A 27069-nucleotide genomic window follows, 5' to 3' on the forward strand; every position below is an offset into this window, starting at 1 on the left:
CAATCACCATCTGTCAGGGAGTCACGGAGGTGGCTCAGTTATTCGAGTGCTTGCCTGGCAAGCGGGTGGGCCTAAGTTGGCTCTCCAGAACCCATGTAAAATGCCAGATGCGGCAGCTTTTGCTAATAATCTCAGTACTGAAGAGGCAGAGACAAGAGGATCCCTGGGACTCCCCAGCCTAACTAATGAGCTCCAGATCAAACATAAATGGTATTTAACAAGGGGAAGACTACACTCTTGAAGATTGACAGCTAATATTGCACTCTAGCCAACACACACACACACACACACACACACACACACACACACACACACACACCAAGTGTATAAAAAGTCTGGTTTTCCCAGACAGAAGCTAACTTCACGAAACTGCTAAAGCCAGCAGAGGCTGAACTACCTTTATCTAGAAGTCACTTGACCCTGTTATTCTGCATGGCTGCCATTCACAGGTATGCTAGTTGGGTTTTGTCAACTTGACACATACAGGTCTTTGGGAAGAAGGAATCTTAGTTGAGAAAATTCCTCCACAAAATGCCTCATAGGCAATTCTGTAGGGCATTTTTTTAGGTTAATGGTTGATGTGGGGAGGCCTGCCCACTGTGGATGGTAACCATCCCTGGGTAGGTGGTTCTGGGTATGTAAGAAAGAAGGTTGAACAAGCCATAGGGAGCAAACCAATAGCCAACACTCCTCCCTGGCTTCAGCTTTCTGCCTCCAGGTTCTTGCTCTAAATCCCTGCCCTGTCTTCCCTCGGTGACAGTGACGGAGTGTGACCCTCAGCGATGGGAGTGTGACCTAAGAGTTGTAGGCTGAGTTGATTCCTCCCCCAGCTGCTTTGGTCATGACTTTATCACAGCACTAGAAACTTTAACTAAGGCATCAGGTTTGTCTGTTTAGGACTGGGGCTAAGGTACAGCCAAACAAAAAGGCCCAGCTCCTGACCTCCAGGGCACAGGGTTTGGGTACTTCCATGCCAGACTAGAGGGAGTTTTCTAAGGAGAATGGGAGAAAGGGTGGAGAGGCAGGGCCAGAGAGCCCTGTGCTAAAAACACCACGAACCCAGTACAAAGCTAAGCCACAGTCTCACTTTATTTTCAGCTTTAGGACTAAACAGAAGGCAGTTCCAATTTGTCTCTTAAGAAAAATGAGCAAAAGCACAACAGGGCGAATAGGGCAGCCCAGGGAGAGCCCCCTCTAGGCTGGCACCCAGGGTGGGGGTGGGGGAATCCCAGCACTCTAGAGAAAGGACCGAAAAGCTGGGTGTGGCTGAAGAAGACAGGGCTGCAAGGTGACTTCAGGAGCTACTCCAGGGAAGAGTGAACAAAGAGGGACACACCCCCACCTCTCCACCCCACCCCACCCCACCCCTGCCTCAAGCAGTTCCACTTAGAGCTCTTAAAGAAGCAGATACCATGATGCTCAGTCAGGCCGTGCAGCAGTACCATGGACTGGGTAGAGGGAGCCAGAGCAGCTTCCAACATGGGGAGTCATTAGAGGAGCTTGACATAGTTTGCAGGAAAGAGTCCAAAGTAGCCACGGCATTGGCCCCGCCACCAGCCTTCATCCACCATCTCAATGTCAGTGATGATGTCATCTGGATCAAAGGAAAGCTCATCACTTCCCTCTGGGGAGGAAGTGAAGGAGACATTAGGATGGTCATTAGGATGGCCCATTCTAAGCCCCAGGGAAGAAACCAGGCCTGGTCTTCTGGGCCTTTTCTTGACTCTCAGAACCTACACCTTCTCTTTCACATCATGGGCTACCAGGAGTATCAGGCCCTTCAGGTGGCTTCGAACTTACCTCCTTGGTAATCATACAGGGCTACAGCTGAGATCCCCGCACCACCAACCCCGCCGGAGGGTCCTGAATAACAAGAAATGGAAACTTCAACGCAAAGAAGATAGACAGGGGAGATTCCTCCTACTCCTCTGCTGCCCCCAAAATGACCAAATTTAGGAGCTGCTTTCCCCTCCCTATTCACCCCACTCACCAGCCTGGTAGGACAAAGAAGGGGTGCCCTCGGGCTCCAGCACATCTTCATAGTCTCCCTCTGCTTCCTCATCCTGCCGATCTAACGCCCCAACATCCTCATAGTCGGGCTCAGGTTCTGGCTCGGCCTCAGGTGCTGCTTCATACACTGGCTCTTCCACCACCTGGAGGCCTTCTGGGGTCCTAGGGGGCAGAGCTGGGGGCTCCTCAGTGTCCTGAGGAGAGAAGGGTGGGCCAGGAGGATTCAATAATAGTTTAATGAGGGTGCTAACACTCTCACCGGCAACCTCTTCCCACCATTTAGCAGCCTTCCCTTGGGAGTACGCTGTTCTTCATTCCCCAGTCTCCTAAAACACTCACCCTCTCAAAGCGCCCACTCAGAAAGGACAGGAGGGTAGCTCAAGGTATGAGGGGAGGGAGGGGTGTGGAAAGCAAGGGAGAGTCTTTGGAAAACCAGGAGAACATCAAACCAAAAGGACACTGTTGGGATACCACAGCTAGGAGAAACTAGGCAGGGCAGATTCCAGAATGCTGGACCCCAGTGCTAAAAGCAGAGTGTGAGGAGCAGGCTGGTTTGCCACCCCTATACAGCCCTCCTTCCTAAGAGGAGAGACGATGAGGAGGGCACAGAGAATCTCTGGGGCTCTGCTTACCTCCTGGGGATTGTACGGTGGGGACTGCCTCATGGGCAGAGAGGGCACAGGGTATTCTCTCCTGCTTCTCACAGGCTCTGACTCTGGCGGTAGGTGACTCTCTGCTGGAGGCCAGACCTGAAGAAAAAGAATCACTACACTAACCACATCTACCCACCATGTTCTCTCTTATACTTATCAAGACCCATTCTTCCATTCTGCTAGTCCAGTACAACACACCCACCAAGATGGCTCCCACACTGAAGGTGATGGCACCTTTATCTTCAGCTGGTGCAGCAGAAGCTACCTGTTGCAGCTGTGACCTGTCATCTTAAACTCTGACAGGTAGAGTCTATAAATCTTGGTGCTTTTGTTGTTTTGTTTTTCTTGACTTTCTGCTACATGGGGCCAATTACACATATTGAATCTTTGCAAAGACAAGTATAACAGACTGTGCAATGAGAAAGACATCTGCCTTGTCTGTATGCCTGTCTGTCTGTGCCTATCAGTTGGGCCCCTGAGACACCTGTCTCAGAAAGAGGTCTTGGACCCTCAATAACCAGGCACTTACCTCTGAGGAGATCTTCTTGGGCAATTGGGCTGGCACTGCTGGCTCGTCCACAGGCACGGACGGCTGCTGAGCTTCACGGCTCATCTTCACCACAGCCTTGCGCTCCTGTTGCTGCCTGGCCATCTGCTGTGCCTTCTCTTCCTCCTCTCGCTTCCTCTTCTCCTCAGCCATGGACTCAAACTTTGCCTTCAGCCCACGGGCACCACTGGAAGCTGCAGAGAGAGATAAGAAATATTAAGGGTGTCTTGGATCATGAGTGGAGAGAGAGAGAGAGAGAGAGAGAGAGAGAGAGAGAGAGAGAGAGAGAGAGAGAGAGAAGAGAGAGAGAAAGAGAGAGAGAGGATGGAACTTGTAGAGATGAGAGAGATCTGTTAATATGCAGGAGGAGAGAACATGAGGAGGTGACTCATGGAGGGGAAGCTACAGAGTGAGAGAACAGTAAGGCCTGGGGATCCTACGGCATTGAAGCCCAAATTCCATGTGATGAAGGACCATTTCAAAACTATGAGGCCTGAACCAGCATCTTTCTCTATCCCTATGTCTCTACCCACCACCACCCACCCTCCTCCCCATCTCAAGGGTCTGTCTATTCTGTCTTTCCCTCTCTCTTCCTGTGTGTCTCTGGCCCTCATTTCTCCTCCTAATGCCATTCCCCTTGCCATCCAGCTGGTCTGACTTTTCTAGGAGACAGAATCCGGAACTGTGAGAGTAGGGAGCTCATCCTCCTTGGCTAATCTCAGGAGTTAAGGACATACAAGGGATAGTCCAGGAGGAGAGGAAGCCAGCAAAGAAAGGAGGTCAAGGGCACAGAGAAGGGAACTGTAGGACTAACCAGCTTCTATGGGTGTTGTTTTCTTATACGCCGTGGTTGGGGCCTCCATTTCATTGAAGCCAACAGCGCTCTGTAGGCAGAACAGTGTTTATAGTGTGAGAAGCCAAGAGAGTCGTGACCCATAAGACAGCACTGGTGCCTAGGGCCACCCTGGGAGGCATCTGTAGCCATGTGTCAAGCAACAGTTTGACTGGGGTCTCCAACATTGTCTCTTGGAAGAGAGAAGGGTAAAGAAAGACTGGTGGGTGGACTTAGAATCTCATGTTTCTGAGCTCAGTCACCTAGAATGAAGCAAGGGCCTTGCTTATGAAGGAAGAGAAAACAGTGGACACACAAGACAGTGGTGTGGAGCAGGGAGAGACTTAAGACAGGATTAAGAAAACCTTGAAACATCATGTCTGATTTCCCTGGTATCTACCTTCTCACGTAAACTTCAGGGTGTGGAATTCATGTTCCTTATATGTTAAAGCCCAGCATGCCAGGCTTAGGACCCAGGTCCAAGAGTTCCATTTGGCTTCTGGCTTCTCTCTTCCCTTGTAGCCACTTTACCATAGAGACAGCCCTGAGACCAAGACATCCTGTGATTACCTTATCCACTCGGTCTTTCTGGATTCCATATTGGCCACCAAAGCCCTTGGCATAATCTGTGGGGAAGGAGATTCTGAGAGTGAAAACGGGAGAGTAGAATGCTGGGAATCAGTGGGCAGAGGGAACAGCAAGGACTGGGAGACAAGAGTGTGGAAGGTGGCAGAGGACGAGGAAGAAATGGCAGAGGTCAGAGAGAGAGATGGATGATGGGAAGAAATAAAAAGGGTCAGGGTATGGGGGTCGGGGGAGAAAAGAAAGAGGGATGGAGAGAGACAAACACAAATGTAATGGCTGCCACGGCAAAATACAAGGAAATAAATAGGAACATGAGTCGAGTCATTCAGCCATTCTTGCTGTGTCCCAGGAGAAAGCTCTAAGTCCTCCCTGAGACTGACTGGCCTCACACCAAAAAACCTCTGCCCATCACCCAGCCTGGCTACACTCCTTCCCCAATAGCTTTTCTTCTTGCTCCTTCTCTGCCCTACTCCCAACCCCGCCATCCAGGTTGACCCCCCCCTTTGGCTCATCTGCCTCCGTATTCAGAGACCCCGAGTCAGCTTCTAAACCCTAAACCAGAAGGAAAGAGGGCCCTGTGCTACCTAGCAACCTCCCTCCTCCCCATCTCTGTTACCTCGCTGAGACTCGTGCTTCTCTGTCTCTCCCTTATAGTCGTATCCCAGAGCTGCTTTGTCCCGTTTATCCTTCTCTACCCCGTAGCGGCCACCAAAGCCACGAGAGTAATCTGCAACAGACAGGGAAGACCTGAGAGGACAGCACAATGGAAAATGCTAGAGAGAAGTCGCAGGGCAGGAGTGCAGCGTGGTAGGTCAGGGAAGGGCTCCGGGCTCTGACAGAGGTAAGCTGCTTTAACCTAGAGGTGAGCTAAGTTAACATGTACAACACTCTAACTTCCATCCCAAGGGAGATGAACATCGCAATATTTTCCCTCCTTTGAGGCACGGCTATGTTGAGAGGGTGGGAGAGGAGACCTCTGCGATTAAAGCACATAGTATGAAGTATGTGCTGTCTCTCCTCCCATTGAAACAGAGAAAGCTCAGCCAAATACCATAATTTTTTAAGTAGTGAAACTCAGAAAGGAGGAAGAAGAAAAAGAGAAGGGAGGAAAGGAACAGGAACAAGAAGAAGAAAAAGAGGAGGGAAAGGGAGGAGAAAAGAATCCTGGCTCCAGAAAGAAACAGGAGAGCCAGAGCTGTTTATGTGTGTGGGTGAATTGAGTAGCTAGTGACAGAAACCCTAAGCACTTTAAAGTCAAAATGTAGGGATTTGAGGTTGTAAAATCTATGTAGGACTGGGAGGGAGGGTATGGAAGCTGAAAAGGAAGTACAGGAAATGTCAAGGGGTCTTGTAGCCTGTTCAGTATTTGTCAAGGAAACATTTTATGAGTAACATCTAGTCCTGTATTCAGTTGTGGGATGTGAATTTTTTCAATCATAGGACTCAGGAATTCTAAGCCAAGAAATGAACTTAAATACTGATCTCAGACAGTGCATACATGGTAGGTACTGTACATGTGTCGGTCACTACAATGCCTTGCTAATATGAGGGTTTGGGTCCCAAGCACCCACATACAACACTAAATGTGATAGTGTGTGCCTGGGATTCTAAAGCAGGAGAGGCAGAGACAAAATGGCTGAGTGCTGGTCTTGTCAAATCTGTGATCTCCAGATTTAGGGAGAGTTCCAGTCTCAATAGTTGACTTCTACACGAATGAGCAAATATATGTTTGAGTATTCACATACAAAGGAAATATCTATGTAGGAAGAACAGCCTACAGAAAGTAGCATGAACACAACATGAAGTAGACTTGAAGAAAGAGAGTGTCCTGAAAGGAAAGGGGACACCGGGAAGTGCTATGAGGAAAAGCTCTGCCCGTCAGGAGTAAGTTCCCTGGCACCAACCTATTCACAGCACCAAAGCTCATAAAGCAAAGCCCAGTAGAAACGGTAAGACAGATAATATACAGCCAGTGTTGAAAAATTAAACCTATGGAACAAAAAGAATCATCAACAAAGTTATATAAGATCTAAATACCTTTGTCATTAAACTGGCTCTTAAGAACACTATATCCCAAATTATAAAAGATACTCTTTGACTCTATACACATGGGACAGTAATACACACACACACACATGCACTCATATACTTACACACACAAACATACACACACACATACTCTGACACACATTCATACACACACACACACACACACACACACACACACACACACACACAGCCATGGGCTAACCCTTAATATAATTCAAAAGACTGAAATACTGGATATCATTTTCTGGTCTCAATAAAATTAAAGGTTAATATCAATAAAATGATATGGAAAATTCCCTCATTGTAGAAGAAACAAATATATATTCTTTCAGCTTACTAGTCACACTCTACCATGGACCCTATGCTCAGGATATCTGGCCAACACAAGGTGGATTCCATGGCTGTGGGGGGGGTAATTAGTTTTATGAAAGAGAAAGCACATAAAGTTGTGTGGGTAGGAGAGTGATGAAGGATCCAGGTGGATTTGAGAGAAGGGAAAGAATATAATCAAAATATATTGTTTGCAACTCCCAAAGACTAAATGTAAACATTAAAACTGAAACACACACACTTTCAAATAACTTATAAGTAAAAGAAAATTCACCGGGAAAATTAGAACATGTTTCATACTTAATTAAATTTGAAATATACATAGAATTGGCCAAGTGCAGCATAACTTGTCGGGGGGGGGGATTTACCTGTGTTAGAAAGAGCCAAAATCATCTGTCTAGGTTTTTATATTAAGAAGCAAAAAAAGCCCATATTAAGTATAAGTACATTAAGCAAAATAATAGAGTAAAAAAACCACATATAATTTTAAAGTAGATAAACCATTGATAGAAAAGGTGAGTTGGAGCTTTATAAAAAGTGGTACTGCACACCTCTGATCCCAGCACTTGGAAGGTAGAGGCAGGTAGGTGAAGGTTACCCACGTGCTCTATTATTGATCTACAGTCCCCACACCCTTTAATTTTGAGGGCAAGACTCTCTAACTTGTCCATGCTGGCCTTAAACCCACTGTGTATCGCAGTCTGGCCTTGAACTTGAAATTTCCTTGCCCCAGTCTTTTGAGCAGCCAAGATTAAAACCAGTGTCATCAGGTCTGGCTTAAATTTTATTTTTATTTTCTTAAAAAGAAAGATATATTACCTACAAAGAATGACAACTGGGCTGACACGAGAGACCCCAAATGACGACATGACATTTTCAAAATAATGAAGGAAAAGCATGGTGAATACCACATAGCTCAAGGACTGGGGCTGAGGGGTAGGAGTTCTTTCCTAATCTCTAAAATAATGATTCGAAAACATATTTTAGCAAGAAGAAAACAGAAACAGCAAAAAGAAATGATACAATGTGACAGATAGCTAAGAAGTTGGCCACTGTTACCCAATTTAAGTATTCATTGGTTTTATATACATATGGCTTTGCTTTGTTTCATTTTGGTTGTTTTGAGACTAGGTTTCTCTAGGAAGCCTCAACTGTCCAGGAATTGGTTCTGTAGGTTAGGCTGGCCTTGATTCGCCTTCCTCTCCCTCCCATGTGCTAGGAGTGAAGACATGTGGCACCATGCCCAACACCATTATATTTTATCAGGTTTCAAACTCTGATATAAACAATATACTGAACAACAATAATATGGATGGTAAAAGGAATATAGCTAAAATATTTCTATATTATTCCCAAGGACATGATTAATTTTAAACTTAAGTCAAAGCTGTGTGTTACGTTTTAAAGATAATAGATTCGAGAACAAAAAAGAAACATTGTATCTTCTACCCTTCAACTAGGAAAAGAAAGGATTAGACAGAATTGATCAAGCTCATGGAATGAATTTGAGAGAGAAGCCAGCCCACAGCTGGAACTGAAAGGTGGGTGGGGGGGGGGGACTGGAGGCAGGGATGGATGACAAGCTGCTGCAAGGGGGGGATGTGAGCAGGGAAGCTGGCCAGCTGAGTGGCCAAGGCTCTGGTCACTTGCCTTTCTGAGATGCGTGCTTTTCCACTTCTCCTTTGTAGTCAAAGCCCACCGCTGACTGGGAGAAGGAAGAGAGAAATGATTGGCCATGGCTCTTGGCTGCCTCCCTCTCTGATTTAGCCTTATTTTCATCTTGCTCTCAAAGGCCTGTTTTAGGGACCCCAGCAAGGCTCCCAGGGTTAAAGTAGAAACTGTTTCAAAGCAGTCAGGGTGGCTCTGGACATGAGACCATCCTAGAACCAATCCCAATTTTCCGGTTGATAACAGTTTAGCTTTGGGCGTGCTCCTTAACCTCATTCAGCACTGGTCTCTTTTACATAATACTAAATAAATCTTACCCATCACAACAGTAAATTGAGGAACATGATCTCTCAACAAGAAAACAGAACAAAGTATCTATAGTATCTGCACCGAGTTACACAAGGAATCAGCACTTCTTTTTTTAAGTGAGCCTCACAAACTTGTAACTAAAAGCTCTGTGTGCGGCACCTGGGTTCCTCATGCTATCAGCATGGCCTCACCAGTCTCCAAGACACTGAGTTTGGTGCTTCCAAGACCTAATACATCCTGGGAGCTGTGTCCCATTTGGTCAGTAACCAGTAACTATTGGTTTCTAAGTAAGGGTCAGTCTCCCATCTTCAGAACTAACTAGTCTCTCTCTCTCTCTCTCTCTCTCTCTCTCTCTCTCTCTCTCTCTCTCTCTCTCTCTCTCTCCCTCCCTCCCTCCCTCCTTTCCTCCCTTCCTCCCTCCGTCTTTTCCCTTCCCTTCCTCTTTCTCTGGCTCCCCCATATCTGAAGCTGACTTTACATTCTCTCTGTGGGTAAGTATAACTTTGCACTTGAGAGAAGACAGAATATAGTTAATACTTAGCTAAGTAGATAGCTAGGGAAAGAGGTCCTGATGAGATCAGGCTAGTCCCTGAGGGCTGCCACTGTAGATCCAAACAGCTTACTCTAGGACTCCACACCAGACGTACTCCCCTTATTGCTGTTCCCATCCCCACCCCCTAATAGGCCACTGGGCTACACTTAGCCAGCAGGCCAACCTCCTCCTCACCCCGCTGTGGGCCACAGACAACCCACCAGGAAGGTTTGGCTGGGCAAACTCCATGCTAGGAGGCTACTTCTTCCCAGTTCCACAACTCTCTGAGCTATTGAAAACAAGACCCTGTGGAGTCTTTGGTTTTTCTTCTCTGCAATTTCAAAGGTCCCCACCAGGGTCTCAGCCAGTCAGGTCGTTGTTGTTACTTAAAAAGACACAACCGCTAACTGCATCTTGCCTAGACCAGTTCTAGAAGGAGAAATGGAGACAAGCTCTGTTCCACAGCCTCTTAACAAGTCTATAAACCCAGACTCTTTGGGAACAGAAGATGCTGCCTCTCTAGACCCATGCCTGTTCATTGTGCAGGGAGCTCTGGCTTTGCGTGCCATGTGCTATCTCTGCTGCCATGAATCTCACGAGTGGTCAGCTGCATCATTCTCATCCCGTAATTCTTTCCTTGAGGAACAAAATGGACCTGTGGAAGGACAGCTAGCATCTAATCCTCTGCTTCTTCATGGTGTTAGTATGCACCACATGCCCTGTTTATGGGGTGCTGGGGTGGTACCTGACCCCAGGCTAGCATGCTTCCAATGGAGCTACTTCCTCAGTCTTGACTTACGGGACAATTGGATTGCTTAGGTGATGCAATTGTGCTTGTGAAGTAACAACTAACAATACAGGATTGGGCAAGGAGGACCAGGGGGAGCCAAGACTTAGCAGGAAGTGCTCCCTCCTTTATAGAACCTTACACGCCCCACATGACATTATTGACTTTAAACATGTCTTCTGTGCTTTTTTTTTTTTTCTCTTGCAGCATATTTTGAACTTTCTTGATTTTGTTTTGGCTGTATTTTCTCCAAACAAGTAGCATCCTAGCACTTAGCAGCTTGGATTGAGTCCCAATTAACAACTGCTGGCAATCATCATCATCATCATCATCATCATCATCATCATCATCATCATCATCACTTCTTATCCAGATGTGGATTCCCCACCCTATTCCTGATCCCCCTCCCTCTTCTTCATCTCTCTGCCCCTCTCCTTCCTACTCCTCTTGCCTCCCCTCCCCATTGCCTTTCATCTCTTTCAGATGAAACTCCAACCTGTACAACAAAAGAGGATTCAGACTGACATCATTCAGTATAATTTAAAGCATCAACAAGCCACCAGCCCTGCTCTTCCCACTCTATCTGCCTGTAAGCAATGAATACTATCTTTTCATTTTTAAAACTACCCCTGTGTACGCAGGAGCCTCTAGCAGCACCCCAGCTACACAGATTACTGTTTATTTCTTTACCTTCTCAAAGTATTGTCACTGACTGGCATATTTACTTATTTTGAACATCCTCTCTTCTCTCTGCTAATTAATGTCTTAAGAAATTCTTATTCCAAGTTTAATAGTCTTTGCCTATGAGTGACCAAATGATGTTCTGCTGATGAACCCTGGGCCTCCCCTGTGCTCGGCCAGAGCTGCACTACAACCCAAGCCCTGCTGAACGTGAGTGGATGATTTGGTGCTCAGCATCAGCCCCAGCATTAGCACCAGCAAACGTGCCAAGAGACCAGACCATGATCAGGCACTGATAGCTCTGCTGTCCTGTCTTTCCTGAGAATCAGGAACCTACACTTTAGGACTGGGTGGCGGTAAGGCCCACATAATATAAGGCATATGGTAGAGGGAGAAAGCTGTGGCCTACCTTGTCTGCCCGGTCCCTCTCAACTCCATATTTGCCCCCAAAGCCTCTGGCAGCATCAGTCTGAGACGAGTGTTTCTCCACATCAGCAACATACTCGTGGCCCACGGCACTCTAAAGAAAAGCAGGAGTGGAACAAGCAAAACGTCAGAATAGCTGGAGATGGCAAATGGATGTCAGGATATTCCATTCTGGGTCAGGTCTGTAGCCTCCAGCAGTGGTACCGAGGAACTTATGATGGGGAATAACGTCACTAGAGAGCCATTGCTCAGAAACCTCCAGGGATGTACTGGAATGCTGAAGAGAGAGAAGAGAGAGAACAGAAGGGACAGGAGAGCTCAAACCAGTGCCTTGTGGAGCATGTCAAATGAGCAAAGCTTGGACACTTCAGAGGGCACTGACTAGATACCACAACCGACGTCTTCCCTCCATCAACCAGGTATCTTTGTCCTAGACCTTTACTGGCCTAAACAACTATAGAAGTGAATTCTGAACTTTCCAATGTATATATAAAAGATTACTAAAGGGTTGAGGGGCTCACTAGGTTAGGATCCTTGCTCTGCAAACATGACAACCTAAGATCACATCTCTATCACCTACAAAAAAACCCAGGCCTGGCTGCTTGTGCCTTTAACCCCAGTATGAGAAGGTAGAGACAGGTGGATTCTGGGAGTTCCCTTCCCAGTCAGCCTGGTGGAAATAATGAGCCTCAGACTCAGTGGGAGATCCTATCTCACGGCGCTAAGGCAGAGAGCTGTACAGGACAACATTTGACATCCTGCTGTAGCACTCGCAGCGGCACCCACCCCTACACACATGCACGTATGCACGCACCATACACAACACATGCATATAGCATGCATACACAAATAATCACATAATACAGTAAAGCAGTAGTTCTCAACCTTCCTAACAATGTGACCCTTTAATAGTTTCTCCTGTTGTCGTGACCTCTAGCCATAAAATTATGTTGTTGCTGCTTCATAACTGTAAATTTGCTACTGTTATGAATTGTAACATAAATATCCAATCAGCAGGAACCCTAACCCTAACCCAATGGGGTTTCAACCTACAGGTTGAGAACAGCTGCAGTAAAGAAAACTGAGAAGTTGCAATACAGACAGAACACACAGCATCTAAAGGCAACAAATGATTCTCTAGCCTATCCTTCCTTCTTCACTAAAGCTCCCTGCTTTTTCAGTCTCAGTGTGGCCTAGTTTTATTTTTGTTGCTATAATTAAGACACCCTTTCAAAAGAAACTTTAAAGGAGAAAGGCTTCATTTGGCTACAGTTCCAGGTTAGGGTCATTTATCTTGGGGAAGTCAAGGTAGGGAATTGAAGGAACCAGTTAAATCCATAAACAAGAGCAAAGAGAGAATGAATGCATGTTTGCTTACTGTTCAACTTGCTGTCCCTACATTTATACAACACAGGTCTAGAGAATGGTGCTGCCCACAGTGGGCTGAGTCTTTCCACATCAATGAAAGTAATTAAAACAGTCCCCAACAGACATGCCCACAGATCAACCTGATCTAGATAATCCTTCATTGATGCTCTTTCCTCAGGTGGTTCCAGATTGTGATAATTAAAACCAACCATTGCAAGGGGTCACAATATACCAGGAGGTAAAACAGGCCAGCTATTCTAGTCAGGAGAAAATAAAAGACAGGAACACCACAAAGACATTTTGCATTCAAGCCCAATGGACACCATGGACAACATATTTAGAATAAATTCTAAAGCACCAACAATCAAGCCGACTTGTTTGAATTATTATTTTGTCTTTAAAGTTCTCTCCCTTTCTACTCACCTTATCCATCCGGTCTCTTTCCACTCCGAACCGACCCCCATAGCCATGGGACGCTTTAGGCCCCGACTCCAGCTCCCTCTTCTTGAGAATGTCATGCTCCTCGGACACTTTGTTCCTCAGCTGGTGGATGCTGCAAGTGACCACACACCACTCTCTCAATTAGGAAGGTCAACAGACTGCTTCCAGAAAATGGAAATCTTTTGTCCAAAACTCTGAGTGCTCCGAATATGAGTAAGAGGTTGGTTCAACCAGTGTAGCCTGATTTACACTCTCTAGAAGCCAAGATCCTGTGGTCTGTTATCTTTCTCAGGAACATAACCTTGTGTATCAAAGGACAAATGATACCTATATATTAACGACTGAGAGGTTATTGTTCTTTCTTCAAAATGACCTGCCTTTAACCAATTAGGTGGTCTGTCTCAAAAAACGTAAAGATATGCATATAATTTTCAACCTACACATTTCTGTTCTAAAAGTCTGCCCGCCCCCATAACTTTAAATCTGGCAAAGCTTAATGTCTAATGATTGAAACAATATAGATCATAGAAAAAAAATCAATCAATCCTTATGTCCAGTACTTGGAAAATAGCTTAGAAAATTTTACCAGCAAATGACAGCAAGGGTTCACAGACCTGGACACATTGCATGGACCCCTGGGGCCGTGCAGAAATAACCAGGGAGAGAACTCTAAATTTCACAGACCCAGCTTTCTGCAGTAAGCAAGGGTCTAGGAGTAGTTACTGTCCCTGGGACTCCACTAGCTCAGGGCCAGCAGAAACTGGTATCAGGCAGAGTGGCCATAGCATAGGAGAGACCTTCTCCTTTCATGGGAGATTAGACCCATCTGCTGGTCTAGTGGGATAATGTCACTGAGGCGTTTAAAAGGCCTTTCAGCTTTAGCCACAGTTAATTTTAGAGAGCTGGCTAGGAATCAGATGAACTTGATCCCAGTGTTGGAGGCACCCTGTGTTCCCATGCCTCGCCTGACCCTGTGGGCAGCAGGGAAAGCAAAGAGCCAAAGGCAGCTCACCAGCCTCAGGGCTCCTGTGTCTGAAAGGGACTGGACTCCAGGAGTCTCTGAATGGCTGTGTGAGGTTCCCAGCTGAGGGATTCAAGTGAGAAAAGAAGGGCCAGGGACAAACATTTTCAACTGAGAAAATCCACCTAATGAACTTCAGGGTGCCAGTCAGAGAACTGTACCAACAACAAATGACATTACTTGAATGAAAATGTTGTGGGCTAAAAAAAAAAAAAAAAAAAAAGTAAAAATATTTTATTTGGTTTGTTTTTTGTTTTTTTCTTTTTCTCACTCCTTGTGTAGCCCAGGATAACCTTGAATTCTTGATTTATCCACCACCTCCAAATGCTAGATTATAGCCACACCCAACTGAAAATCCAACTTCTTATATATATATATATATTTTTTTTTTACCATATAGATGAATCCATCTCAAGTGTCTCTTAATATATAATCATTTTATTTGATAAATATCAATTAAACAGCTTTGAGTGTGAATTGTTGCTAGGCTCTGAGGACACAAACAATCTCTCATATGGAGACACTGGACAGATGGAAGGGATACAAGAAAGCATTCAGGGTGGCAAGTGTCATACCTAAGAGGCTTCTGACACACTGTCTCTGCTTTAAGTTTTCAAATGGCTTGTATTGTCAGGGCAAACAGAATTAGGAGGAATAAAGGCAGAAAGCTGAGCGGCTCTGACGATTAAGTCTTTACTCACAAACAATAGGATCACATGTTTGGAAAAGCCTAACTAATCCACAAAGAAGCTACCAGAACTACTAAGATTTCAGGATAGGAGGTCACTATATATCGAAGTCAACTGAATTTCTATCTGCCAGCTGTAGACATTTGAAAACCAGAAAAGTATGTCATATGCATGACATAATATGAAATATTTTAGGATAAATTTAACAAAATATGAATTAAGACTTGGACACTGAACAATACTTCTGGGAAAAAAAAAAACCCTCAAAGATCTAAATAAGTAGAGGAGCACCTCAGGTTTATAGACCAGAAAACTCAATATTATAAACATGTTTATTATCCTCCAGAATGACCTATATCTCCAGTGGACTCCCAATCAAACTCTCAACAGGCATTTTAATTTTCAGGAGCTGACTATCTAATTCTAAATGTATGAAATTATAGAATCTTGGAGGACAACCTTTAGAAGGGGTACAGTTGGAGGCCTATTCCGTTTCAGCAACTTAGCACAAAACTACAACAACCACCACACTGTGGTACTAGGCTATCAGGGCAAACACATTGCTTAATGAAGCAGAACAGAGTCCAGAAGTCAGCCACACAGAAGGTCAAAGAAACCTGCTAAGTCAGTGGGAAAAGGATAGACTTTGGATTGTGTTTGGCAACTGGATATCCATAGAGAAGAAAAACCTTAATCTCAACCGCATGCTGCACATAAGTATGTGAAAAAATAACGTTTAAATTGAGCCAAATGTTAGAGATATCACAACTCAGAGGTAAATTTTTTATTAGACAAACAAAAAGCAAAACAAATAAACCAAAATTCCACTGATGATAAAATAATCTTTTTATATAAATTAGACTTCATCAGAATTCAAATCTTGTGCCTTTGAAATAATACCACTATAAAATTAAAAGAGCAATCGTTACTCTTAGATAAAATATTTACAAAATACACATCTTACAAAAATCTATTTCTAAAATATATAGGAAACTCAATGAGAAAATAACTACTGGGGCTGGAGAAATGGCTCTGTGGTTAGGAGCACTGGCTGCTCTTCCAGAGGTTCTGAGTTCAATTCCCAGCAACCACATGGTGGCTCACAACCATCTGTAATAAGAAATGATGCCCTCTTCTGGTGTGTCAGAAGATAACAACAGTGTACTCATATAACTAAAATAAATAGATCTTTTAAAAAAAGAAATAAAAGAACTACTCTATAAAGGTGAGGGAATATTTGAACAGACATTTCAGAAGAGATAGATGAAGAAACATGGACTGCACATGAAAAATGGTTAATAAAACTTACTCACCCAAATTACACCAAATATAAATTAACATCACTGTATGTCCAGAGCAGCTAACATTCAAAATACCAACAGCAACAAGTGTTAACAAGCACAGGGAACAAGTCGAACCCATGCATTTCTGGTAGGAGTAAACTATGGCAAATTTCCTTTGGAAAAGAGATTGGTAGTTTCTCAAAAGGTAAACACATTGTTGGGATTCTGTAAACCCCACCCCTCAATTACCCTCCACCCCAGTGACCTGACACTATAAAAGGGACTGCTTGTCCTCTCCTCTCTCTCTTGCCTCCAGGCTCTCTTGCTCTCCCACCCCTATCCCTCCTCTTCCCCTTCCCTTCCCCCCCTCCCTCCACGTGCTCATGGCTGGCCTCTACTTGTCTATTCCCCCCCCCTCTCTCTCTCTGCCTCTACTACCCTCTTAACTCTCCCATGACCTGAATAAACTCTATTCTGTACTATACCGTCGAGTGGCTGGTCCCTCAGGGGGAAGGGATTCCCAACATGGCCCCCCAGAGGCATCTCCCTTGCCCCAGGCCTCGCCGCACCTTCATGGGCCATATGCCCCCCACTCTCTTCATCATCCTTTCCCTAACATTGGTGCTGAAACCCTGGACGTCATCTTTTCACAACATTGGTGCCCCATCATCTCTTTTTCCATACACACATACTGACTGAAGGAATAAGCATTAGATTTTAAGTATTCCTTGAAAAAAAAAATATATCAAAGGAGAAAGATGTGCTCAAACGCTCATGATATGTTTGTTATAGATTTTGATATCTAGCAACAGAGCAATGAATAATGTAATGAATGGTAATGTAGCTATACAATGGATACATTTGACAATAACAAGAAATAAGAGACCAATATATACGATGCTCCAGCTAGAGTTCAAAAACATGCTGAATAAAAGAAAACCAACACAAAAGAGAAGAACAGCCTTTGTTATTCATTTGCTGAAACTTTAGAGAGACCCAACTAACTATCCTACATTGAAGGAAAGTTAGTCAGCATTTGTGTGTTCAGCCAGGGGCACTGACTACAGAGACACACAGGACTGTTAGTGGTAACTCAAATCTTATATATGTGCTCACTGTATTGGTGGTCTCTTGTATTTTGTTGCAGTAAATATTAAAAAATAAAAATGCTTATTATCTCTTTTCCAGCCCTGAGGTCTCCTCAGGCCCGACCCTGGTATGGAGCTGCGAACACCTCTGGCTCTCCGTCTGAGCTGCCACCACGGCCCAACTTATCTTCGCAACTCCCTTCCCTGGGTGGTTTACTACCGTCTGTTCTCCGCCTCTGTCCTGGGGTGTTTCTATACCCCAAAATTCCACAAACACGGCTCTACAGCCTGATAGCTTTGCATACAGGTTTATATATCCCACTCTCAATCCACAAACCCTCTACACAACAAGGTTGCATCAAATAGACAAAGATACAAACTGCCTTTTTATATGAGATACTAGACCTGTAAAAATCCTTAATGATCATAGCTTTTTAACACCAACCAATCCCACCTGGGTCTAGCTGGTTCTTGGGAAACTCCATGTTGCCATGATCTTCCCCCTCCATTGTCTGACCTCCTCTGACCTCTTCCGACCTCTCGACTTCCCTCGCCCTGCCCAGTCACTGGCTTTCCTTTATTTTACTAATTAAAATGGGAAGGTTCAGTTGAAGTGACTAGGCAGCCCTTCTTGGGGAAGTGGACTTAATATTAAAATACTAACAGCTTCAGGACAATCTACATATAATTACTACACATTAACAACACCGGGAGCTTTTAAAATAGGACGTATTAAATGAATGATAGCTTTTATGTATTCCTAAAGAGGCCCATGCCTATGCAGTGAGTATGACATCTTGTTAAAGCCAAACTAGAATATACTTGGAGGCTTTAAAGAGAAAAGCAGTATTGGGGAAAGGAGGCAGTTGATCATGAGAATTTACATTCCATTTCAAAAAGAGAATTGTGGACATGACAAATTATGGTTATTAAAAAACGATGCGATGTAATGGCTAAGTAGTTAGGCCATAGATTCAGACTGAGCTAGGTTCAAATTATCCATCTATATTATGTTTATATCTTTGGACAAATTGTTAAAAAATCAAGAACGAATACCTTAGTTTTCTGGGCTATCAGAATGATGTCATCATTTATAATAGGCATGCCTGACTACATGACAAGTCACAACTCAATAATGAGACCTGTTCTCATGGGATAGCTGTGGTTCTTCACAGGGTAACCATGCGAGGTAAGGAAGGCCAGGACTGCTATTTCTGGCCATATGGTGAAATTACCCCTTACTGCCAGGGTGCAGGCACAGCAGAGCTGGCACCAGTCCCTGGACCTCGGAGGTTCTGGTTCAAGGCTCACCGTACTGTGTTATTCTTCATTTCCACTTTGTAAAATGGTAGGACACAAATATTGACTAAGCTGCTGAGGCAGGTACAGCTAGTTTTCAGTGAGAGCTGACCTAAAGACTTCAGGACACAGCAAAGGCCTTGTCCAATGTAATGCCGCTCACAGAACTGTTCACAGCACAGTCTGGGAGCTGACCTGTTACCACTTGTCCACAATGAAACAAGATAAAAATCAAAAGTCTGACTTTAGGGAACACCAGTCTTACATGACAATCTTGTATCCATTGATTATAAAATAAAAATTGTGCTCTTATCTTCTACGGCAATGTTTTTCAATTTGTTATATTTCATTACACAAAAGTATCAACTTGTGACACATTTGATAATAGAAAAACAGCAGACAAAAGCATTTGTCCTCTCCCACAAGGAGTTTAAGGATTACTGTTTGAGAGTAGTAAAGATGCCTTCCTAATTAAGAAGGCAGTTGTAGACAAACGTGGAGAGGACAGAGGGTAATAGCCCTCGGCAGTGGGGTCATTTCTCAAAAAACTGATGAAAGACATAGAATCACTTAAGCTAGTCTCTTAGAAAGCCATCCCCAGATCAAATTTATTCAAAGCTGACCTAAAAAGAAACACAGTGGTGGTGGTAGTGGTGGTGGTTGGGGGGCAAGTATCAAGCCTACCAAGAAGCAAAGTTACTTCCTTTTCCTGTTTTGAGTCAGTTCGGTCTGGCAGGAACTCTCCTCTCCAATTTCCCCTCCACTCCTACTGTCTTGAAGATTTCCACTTGACCATGAAGGCTGGCTTAGAGGGACCATCCAAAGAATATTATAGACTTTATGTTGAAAGGCTCCCTGGAAGGCTATTCTATCTAGAGGAGAAAAGGTTTGTCCAAGGTCACCCGGTAGGGTCCAAACTTGCACCTTGAAGGCTTTAGCAAATAGGAATAGAGCAAGCTTTTGTGGCAATATCTCCACATTTACTATAGTGAATATAGATACAGTTAGGTTAACAAGGAGATATTCAGTCACTACAGTGTCTAAATGACATGTACAGTAGTATGCAATACAGCCGTTTAAGTAAAAACCACTTAGGAAGAAGGAAGGTACCAGCTGCTGCACAGCTGTTAGGTTTGGGGGATGGAAATCAGATAAAACTCATCTATATTAACAGTGTATACATAGAACCAAAGTGCTAAGTAGTACCAAGGGCCAGCAGACGCTCACGTGGACTATTCATTGAATTCTAAACATGAACCTCCAGGGTAGCTGTCATTTTCCCCATGAATTAATAAAATGGGCTACTAAGACATTAGCTGTGACTAAGTTCACACTGCTAGTAATGACAGAGCTAGGAACTGAATGAAAATCTTCTGAACACAAGCTCTTTCCATGGGCTCACCCACAAGTTGTCCTTGAAATGCCCTACTCCTGCTGAGATGAGAGAGCACCCCTATGGTGCTTCCCATATGGGCACTAGCTCATCTCAGCCCTTCCCAGAACACCAGAGTGTGGGGGCTTCACTCAGCAAAGAGCTTTGACCCGTGAGCTCTCAAGGAAGCTCCTAGGAAGCTCTGTTCTGTGTCACTCTACATACTTTCCAGAATTGTTTGACTTGTTTAAGAGTAACATTCACTTGGAGCTGAACTGATGGCTAAGGGGTTAAAAGCATTGGCTGCTCTTCCAGAGGTCCTGGGTTTGATCCCCAGCACCCAAAACAGTTCACAACAATCTGTAACTCCAGCTCCAGAGGAACTGTACCATGGGCAACAGAACCACACATGATACATTATCAAAAGACCCACACATTAATAATAATAAATAATAATAATAAATAAATAAAATAAAAATATTTACTATCACTATTTACGTCAAACTACGTCTGCACTGTGTTCAGTCACATTACAGATCTACATGAATGTGTCCCAAGTCTTCTAAGTCTATGAGTGCTGCAATGTGATCATTGCTGACACTTCTTAAAATCTAGAGGGAAATGCGTCTAAAATATTGCCAGAGTGTGGGAGAAGGAGTTGGGAATGGAGCAGAAAATTGTTTTAATCTTGCCAACTTTAGTAGTGTTGATTCATGACTTTCCCACTGTCACCCTTATTACGTTACTTACTGTATTTGCCTTGCTCCTAAAATATGGCAGCCTGGTGCTACCCAAAACCAGGTTAGATGATCCTTGTCTATGGATGAGTGGTGAAAATCTCTCAGTCACCAAGTACAATATTCCACAGAAAATCCTATTCCCGTATTTGCTCTTCTCCTTTTAAGACAGTCTCATGTATGTGGTGATGCCAAATTCTAAAAACACCCCCTAAATCCTAAGATATTGAATCTTTTGCTGGACTTCATAACCACAGTTGACAAGACACGGGGAAATCACTTCACACTTAAGACTGATAGCCTGTTCAACCTGCCTTTAGGAGAACAAGGTAACAACCAGACTTGCTTGGTCAGTTCTAAGGTAATGCCCTGGACCAGAGTAATGCATGGATAGTATTTGCTGGAAACAGCAAATATGGAAGTTAAAAGAAACTTCCTAAAACCTACCAGAAAGGTTGGAAACAATCATTTATGGATAGTGGTTGATCAACAATGATATTTGTTATGCTGTTCAATAAAGACAGAGCAGAGCCTTTTGTAGGGAGGTACAGACACGCAGCCACACAGCTGTCAATCACATGACAGACACACAGTAACATGGGGACAAACAGATTGAAAGTCCATCATTGGCAGCTCGGAGTTAATCACTAACATTATATCTAACGTAACCCAGGCTTGCCTTGATATTAAGCTTCTGAGCCTTCGGCATCCATACTTTTCCCACAGCCTAGGGTCACAAGCACAGACCTCCACATCTAATTTATTAGGTGCTGGGAACCAACAGGACTTCGTGCATACCAGGTAAATCCTTACTCCTGGGTCGGCATTGCCACATCAATTGCATAAAAATAAGAAAGTTGTCTTGAAGATTAAACATCACTTCCAAAATGGTTTTAGTCATCAGCTTCTCCAAATGCCATGTTTCTTTACATTAATATTAAGGGTTCCCTATTTCTATTACATAGTCAAATGCAAATCTGTGTCTCAAGTCTCTGTACCAGTATGAGAACTAATATTGTCCTCAATACAGCATTTATGCAGGGGTTCATTTGCTTGACATTTTATTGATGCCTTCTCATTATGTAGTCCTGGCTGGTCTGGAACTCACCACGTAGAACAGTCTGGCCTTGAAGTCACAGAGATTTGCTTGCTTTTGCCTCCTGAGTGCTAGAACTAAAGGTGTGTATGACCACACCTAGCAAAGAAGTCCTTCCAGCCCATTAGCAGTCACCCTACACATGTTCTAAACTTGTATCAAAGTTTAGATGAAATGGCATTTGATACATAATTTGTAGATTATAGATAGATGACAGACAGACAGATAGCATGATAGAATTTCAGCATTTATGCCCACTTCTCTGCTGCCTAATGTCTGATTAAAGGAGGATGGTTAATACAGTGAGCCCACTCCAAAGTAACAGAGCTGTTATATATAAAAGATACATAATAATATATGGATGACGAGAGAGATAAAGTGAAAACACATGAAGACATAGGAATACTAGGAACACACACAGATTCTAGAAAAATAAATAAATGCAAAGATTCACAGCCATGGCTGTTTCCTTTCTGCACCCCCGAACCCCCAGCCTGCAGGTTTTCCCATCAGCTCTTCATAAAACACAATTCCCCGGCTGGTTGGGTTCTTTGGCACCTACTTGATGTGCTCTGTGCGTCCAGAGCCCTCAATGGTCTTGGCTCCCCACCGCTGCTCCTTCTCAGAGATGTCATTCTACAAAAGACAGCATGCAACAGTATCAAGAGAAATGTGCTCTGTTGCAGGGAGGCTCGCAGTTGTCACGCACGCTCTCTGTCCCCTGTATTAGATGCTTCTTCTGTTTGGGTCTTTACTCTCACTTGTACCTGCATTAATCTTATCTCAAAGCCACATGAAAATTGAAATTAAACCAGTGATCTCTGACATGTCCTTGCTTACTCTGAATTACCCATCCTTACCTTTTTCAGTGTCCCATGACATCTCAAATCATGGATCACAGGCTAGAGGAGTCCCAGATTGAACTGATCTTCAATTTCAGGACTGAGCGAGCCAGTCCCTCAGTGTCACTATGAAATGACCCACACTTATCCCCTTCTATGCTCAACACCAGCTATCCCACATTCCTACTAATGAAAACTAATGGTTCTGCCAATCCATTTCACCACAAAGACTGTCTTAGTCTCAGGTAGTTCTCTCTAGGCTCATTCAAAAATCAGAGTTGCCGAGATGCTCCTGACCGCTTCATTGTCCAAGCAAAGCTACTTCCGTACTTACCACAAAGTCAGGGTCTGTGTCCCAGTCATCACCCTGGGTCTCTACGGAAACCGATACATTGTGCCCCACTACAGACTTCCACATCTGAGGGTAACAGAAGATGGAAATAATTAGAAATGACAAAAAAGTTGAGAGGAAGGTTGGTAAGGATGCTGAAGTTGACTACGTGAGCGAAGGATTGTTTCCTTCTGCTCTTTCTCAACTCATTATCTTAAGATAAATCAGTATGGTCCAATTTCATCCACATCTGGAGAGAAGTCAGTACAGGCATAGGTAACACAAGACAACCTCTGTCAAAGTGCTGGGATTGTTCACTATGTTCACAGCGTGTAGGGGTGACCATTGGCCATACAACACCTACTGTAGAATTGCTGTGGCAGCTCACTCAGATTTCTCCATAATTTCCTTCCTAGCTGCCAGGTCATAAATGAGTCCAGTGTCTCTCCTGTCTATAATCTACTTAGCTACATTGAAAAACGTTACCCTGTCTGTGGAACACTGTACAACAGTCACTGTAGGACTGACTGGCCACTCACTACACAGCTGTAGGTCATCAGGGGGACAACTGGTTGAACTATTCACAATAGTTGTTACACGGGGAAGGTGAAGGGAATCCTCAATTTTCTAAGAAAGAAAATACCAAGGCTTTTTTTTAAAAATTAATTACATGTTGTTCAACTGTATTTAAAGACATAAGTATTCAAACATAGCATGTAACAGGTCCCTCTTTCTGAAACACTATGTGAGATTTACCAACTAAGTAAATGTCTCAGAAGTCTTTGGAGAATGCTACTTTGATTGGGTGTCAGTTATTGTTCCACTGGACTGAACCTTGCTAAAGGAGTGTGAGAGAGAACTCTCTGGTCACACTCCTTTGAGTTCTGAGAGGTAGTAACAAGGGACAACACCCATCTGTGTTGGTAGCCTTTGGAATTTCCTGGCTCAAAGACTCTTTGTCAGGTGCCTCTACCACCACCACCAAAGAACTTCCTGGTGCTCATTACTCTCTCCCAAAGGAGACACTTTCAATCACTCATCCCCGGGGCTTTGCCCATCTAGGCCTCAAGTCTCCATTTTCTGTACCCACCTGGAAGCCTCCATCCTTGCCCACATTTTATAATAACCTCTAGAAGATCAGCCCTGAAGAAATCTGAGGTAGGCAGGTTAAATAAGATGTGGTAAGGGACAACTGGAGAAGTGGTGAGTTGTTGTGGCCAGTCACGGTGAGCTACTAAGAACACCTGTGCCTTTCTCAATTGGTAATAGCTACTAATAGAGAGTAGCCAGGTAAAGAGGGCCTATGACCCACATCGTTATGGCCTCTCTTTGACATGTCCTGGTTCTTGGGCTACTCTGCAACAGAAGGAAACTGGAAAGGAGAAGTCAAATATATTTATGAGCAACAAGGAAGCAGTGAGGTCCGACAGTTTCATCTTGTTCTATTTCTCCAGGTCCCAGCCAATCTCTCCCATCAACCCTCTATGCTCATTTCTAAGAGTGAAATAACTTACTATGCTTGTAATGTCGATCACTAATCAAGAAAGCTGCCAACTTAAAGTAGGAGGCTGAAGACAGGCAATGAATGTGAGGCACATCCAATGCCTGATGACAGGGCTGACTTATGGCATTGATAGTCATGATCTCTATGGATACCACAGTAATGTGACAGCGTCTGTGGGAGCCCTGCCTGTCACCTGACACAGAATATAAACTACTTAGCCAGAGACTAGACTAAGCAATCCATCAATATTAACTTCCTTAGGCAAGTCATTGATTGTTGTGATTTTGTTCCCCAATGTTAAATAATGAAGGGGTTAAGACAGTTGATCCAAAGCTCTCTCTGTGACACTGTGGGATTCCTACAAACATAGAAAGTTACCCCAGATGAACAATCATGTTTGCATTTGGGCCCTAAAAGCCCTTGGCTCAGCACCAGTGTTCATTTGTGGTTAAATCCTGTCCCCTTACATTTTTCATGTGCATTTGCGTCCCTGTTAGGCCATATAGACACACTTTGTCCTCATCTTCCGTGGGTCTCCGTCAGCTTAGCACACAGGGGCAGCCAGTCCTTTAGAGTGGGCTGTGTAGATCATCAACAGAACCCAGGGCATACTTGGCTGTGCCTAGGGTCCTAGATGTGATCAATCGTGCTCCCTGAGTGCAGGCATTTCCTTGTTGCCATCCTCAGATGCTGTCAACCACCGCACGTAGTTCTTATGGCCACCAAAGGTTCAACACCTATTAGCAACAACCTCCCTTAACAAGGACTAAGTGCTATGTAGATTTCTCTTCCATAATCCCTAACACCCCCCTCCACCAGCTCAGAGCACCCACCTTTACTGGTTGCTGGATCTTCACGTCCGCACCCAGCACCCCCTCCAGTGGCTGCCACTTCAGGGCAAGTAACCGAGCAGCTGCTTCAGTTCCGTTTTCAGGTTTTCTGTCATTTCCTGCCACACTGTCCTCACAGCTACTTCCTGAAGTTTGAGTCAGTCAGTTCCTTATACTTTGGGTACTTAAAAGGGTTAAGTGTTTCTGTGTGTAGTATTTTGCAAAGCTTTTCAGGTCATGAGAAAGTTATAAAAATGACAGTGAAGACACATCCCTTACCAGTTAAGACACAATCAAGAATGCTGTAGCACTGCTCTGTGTCCTACACAGGACAGTCGCATCTAAGGTAGTAAAATAATTCAGAACAAGGCAGGTGGGTGTGGTAGCAAACGTCTGTGATCCCAGCACTCAGGGGTAGCCTTGGCTACAATACTGTTGTAGAAGCCTGGTCTGAGAGAGGAAAAAATGTTTATATATATCTGATACCTGAAGAATAACTCATGAGAAAGATGTGGAGGGAGAAATGTCCCTAGCTCGATGGGACGCTGTGTGGAATCTGAGCTTGTTGATAGAGATCTGACTACTGGCCTTCTCTAAGCAGGTGACGTGAACTCTGACGTACTCTATACTGTTAATATCTGCAGCCCTCCTCTTCAAGTCATGACGTGCTCAGGTGACTTGTTGGGCCAACGAAGTAGACCCTTTCTGATGTGAAGGCCACTGATATCTTTGTTATGCGTTTACTGGCTGCCTTATAAATAACAACCTCACCTTCCCCCCAAGCATGACTCCTCTGGCAGCCTGGGGCAGCTACAGACAATAAGGACAATGCACATTAAGTTCCAAGGTTCTCTGGTTGAGAAATAATCCTAACACTATATTTTTGAATCTGACCCTGGCTCTCCTTATCTCCGTCTGTGGAGTTCTAACTTGTCAGGCTTAAACAGAATGAACCCCACAAGGGTCCCAGGTTGGGAACTAGACAGAAGAGATCATTCTGTAGCAACAGAAATCTTCTAAAGTCATTTCCCAGTGGATGCTAGACTTCAAACATTTCATTTGTTCTAATGAGGCTATCTTATAGTAGAGAAAATATGTAGAAAGGGGCAATTTAGCTAAATTGGAATTCTAATCCAATGTCAAAATTAGGGCTAGACATTGTAATACGCCACACAGCAATGCAGCTCTCTGAAGAAGCTTCAGTGATGACACCAAGAAAACTCATTTTCCCTTACAAACATCCCATGTTCATTCCTTGAGCAGTAAAGCATTAACATTCAGGAATAGCACAGCTCTGAAGCCAAAGAGAACAGGTTCCATTAATCCTCTTCTGCCCTGAAATAGTGGGTCAGCTTTTCCCAAGAGCACAATACCTACCCAACCCGAAAGAGCTATGAAACGTCCCCTCCTGCACTGTGTGTTCAAGGAGCCTGATTTTTGTTTCTTTGAGACACTCTTGCTATGTAGCACTGGCTAGCCTGAACTTACTATGTAGACAAGATTGGCCTTGAATATATATGGTCCTCCTGCCTCAGCCTCCAATTCCTAGAATTACAGGTAAGTGCCACCGTACTCAGTGGTCTAATATTTTCCAGAGTTTTCTCAGAACTATACACAAGGCTTCATGAATCCACATCCTAAGGTTCTGTTCCTTTAACCAATCTCAGGATGGATTTTCTGAACTGTACCTTATCTCCTTTGGCTCCAGCAGCAGAGGCAAGAAGGATGCTCATAGCCATGTGATGCTGGCCAGTGAGAT

General features: G+C 44.1%; 1 protein-coding gene across 1 annotated transcript; it reads right to left on the reverse strand.

The window, feature by feature from the left end:
- Positions 1 to 1424: 1424 nt before the first annotated feature.
- HCLS1 (hematopoietic cell-specific Lyn substrate 1) lies at positions 1425 to 25363 on the reverse strand. The gene is made up of 14 exons (XM_080919588.1): positions 25314 to 25363; positions 22980 to 23063; positions 22366 to 22439; positions 13201 to 13330; positions 11393 to 11503; positions 8657 to 8711; positions 5244 to 5354; positions 4613 to 4668; positions 4025 to 4094; positions 3193 to 3404; positions 2643 to 2759; positions 1991 to 2204; positions 1801 to 1863; positions 1425 to 1624 (listed from the first exon to the last, which is right to left on the reverse strand). Exons 2-14 carry the CDS (start codon positions 23061 to 23063, stop codon positions 1491 to 1493), a joined length of 1431 nt encoding a protein of 476 aa, XP_080775714.1. The 5' UTR covers positions 25314 to 25363; the 3' UTR covers positions 1425 to 1490.
- Positions 25364 to 27069: the final 1706 nt, after the last annotated feature.

This window comes from Micromys minutus, assembly GCF_963924665.1.
Source record: "Micromys minutus genome assembly, chromosome: 7".
Classification (NCBI taxonomy): domain Eukaryota; kingdom Metazoa; phylum Chordata; class Mammalia; order Rodentia; family Muridae; genus Micromys; species Micromys minutus.

Bases quoted from the DNA above. Each gene is read 5' to 3' on its own strand.
- HCLS1 (XM_080919588.1), bottom strand. From the start codon at position 23,063: ATGTGGAAGTCTGTAGTGGGGCACAATGTATCGGTTTCCGTAGAGACC. The intron at 8,712-11,392 runs GTAGGCCACAGC...TCCTTCTCCCAG, and splicing joins AGAGGGACCGGGCAGACAAG to TCAGCGGTGGGCTTTGACTA. The intron at 4,669-5,243 runs GTAACAGAGATG...CCTTCCCCACAG, and splicing joins GAAGCACGAGTCTCAGCGAG to ATTATGCCAAGGGCTTTGGT.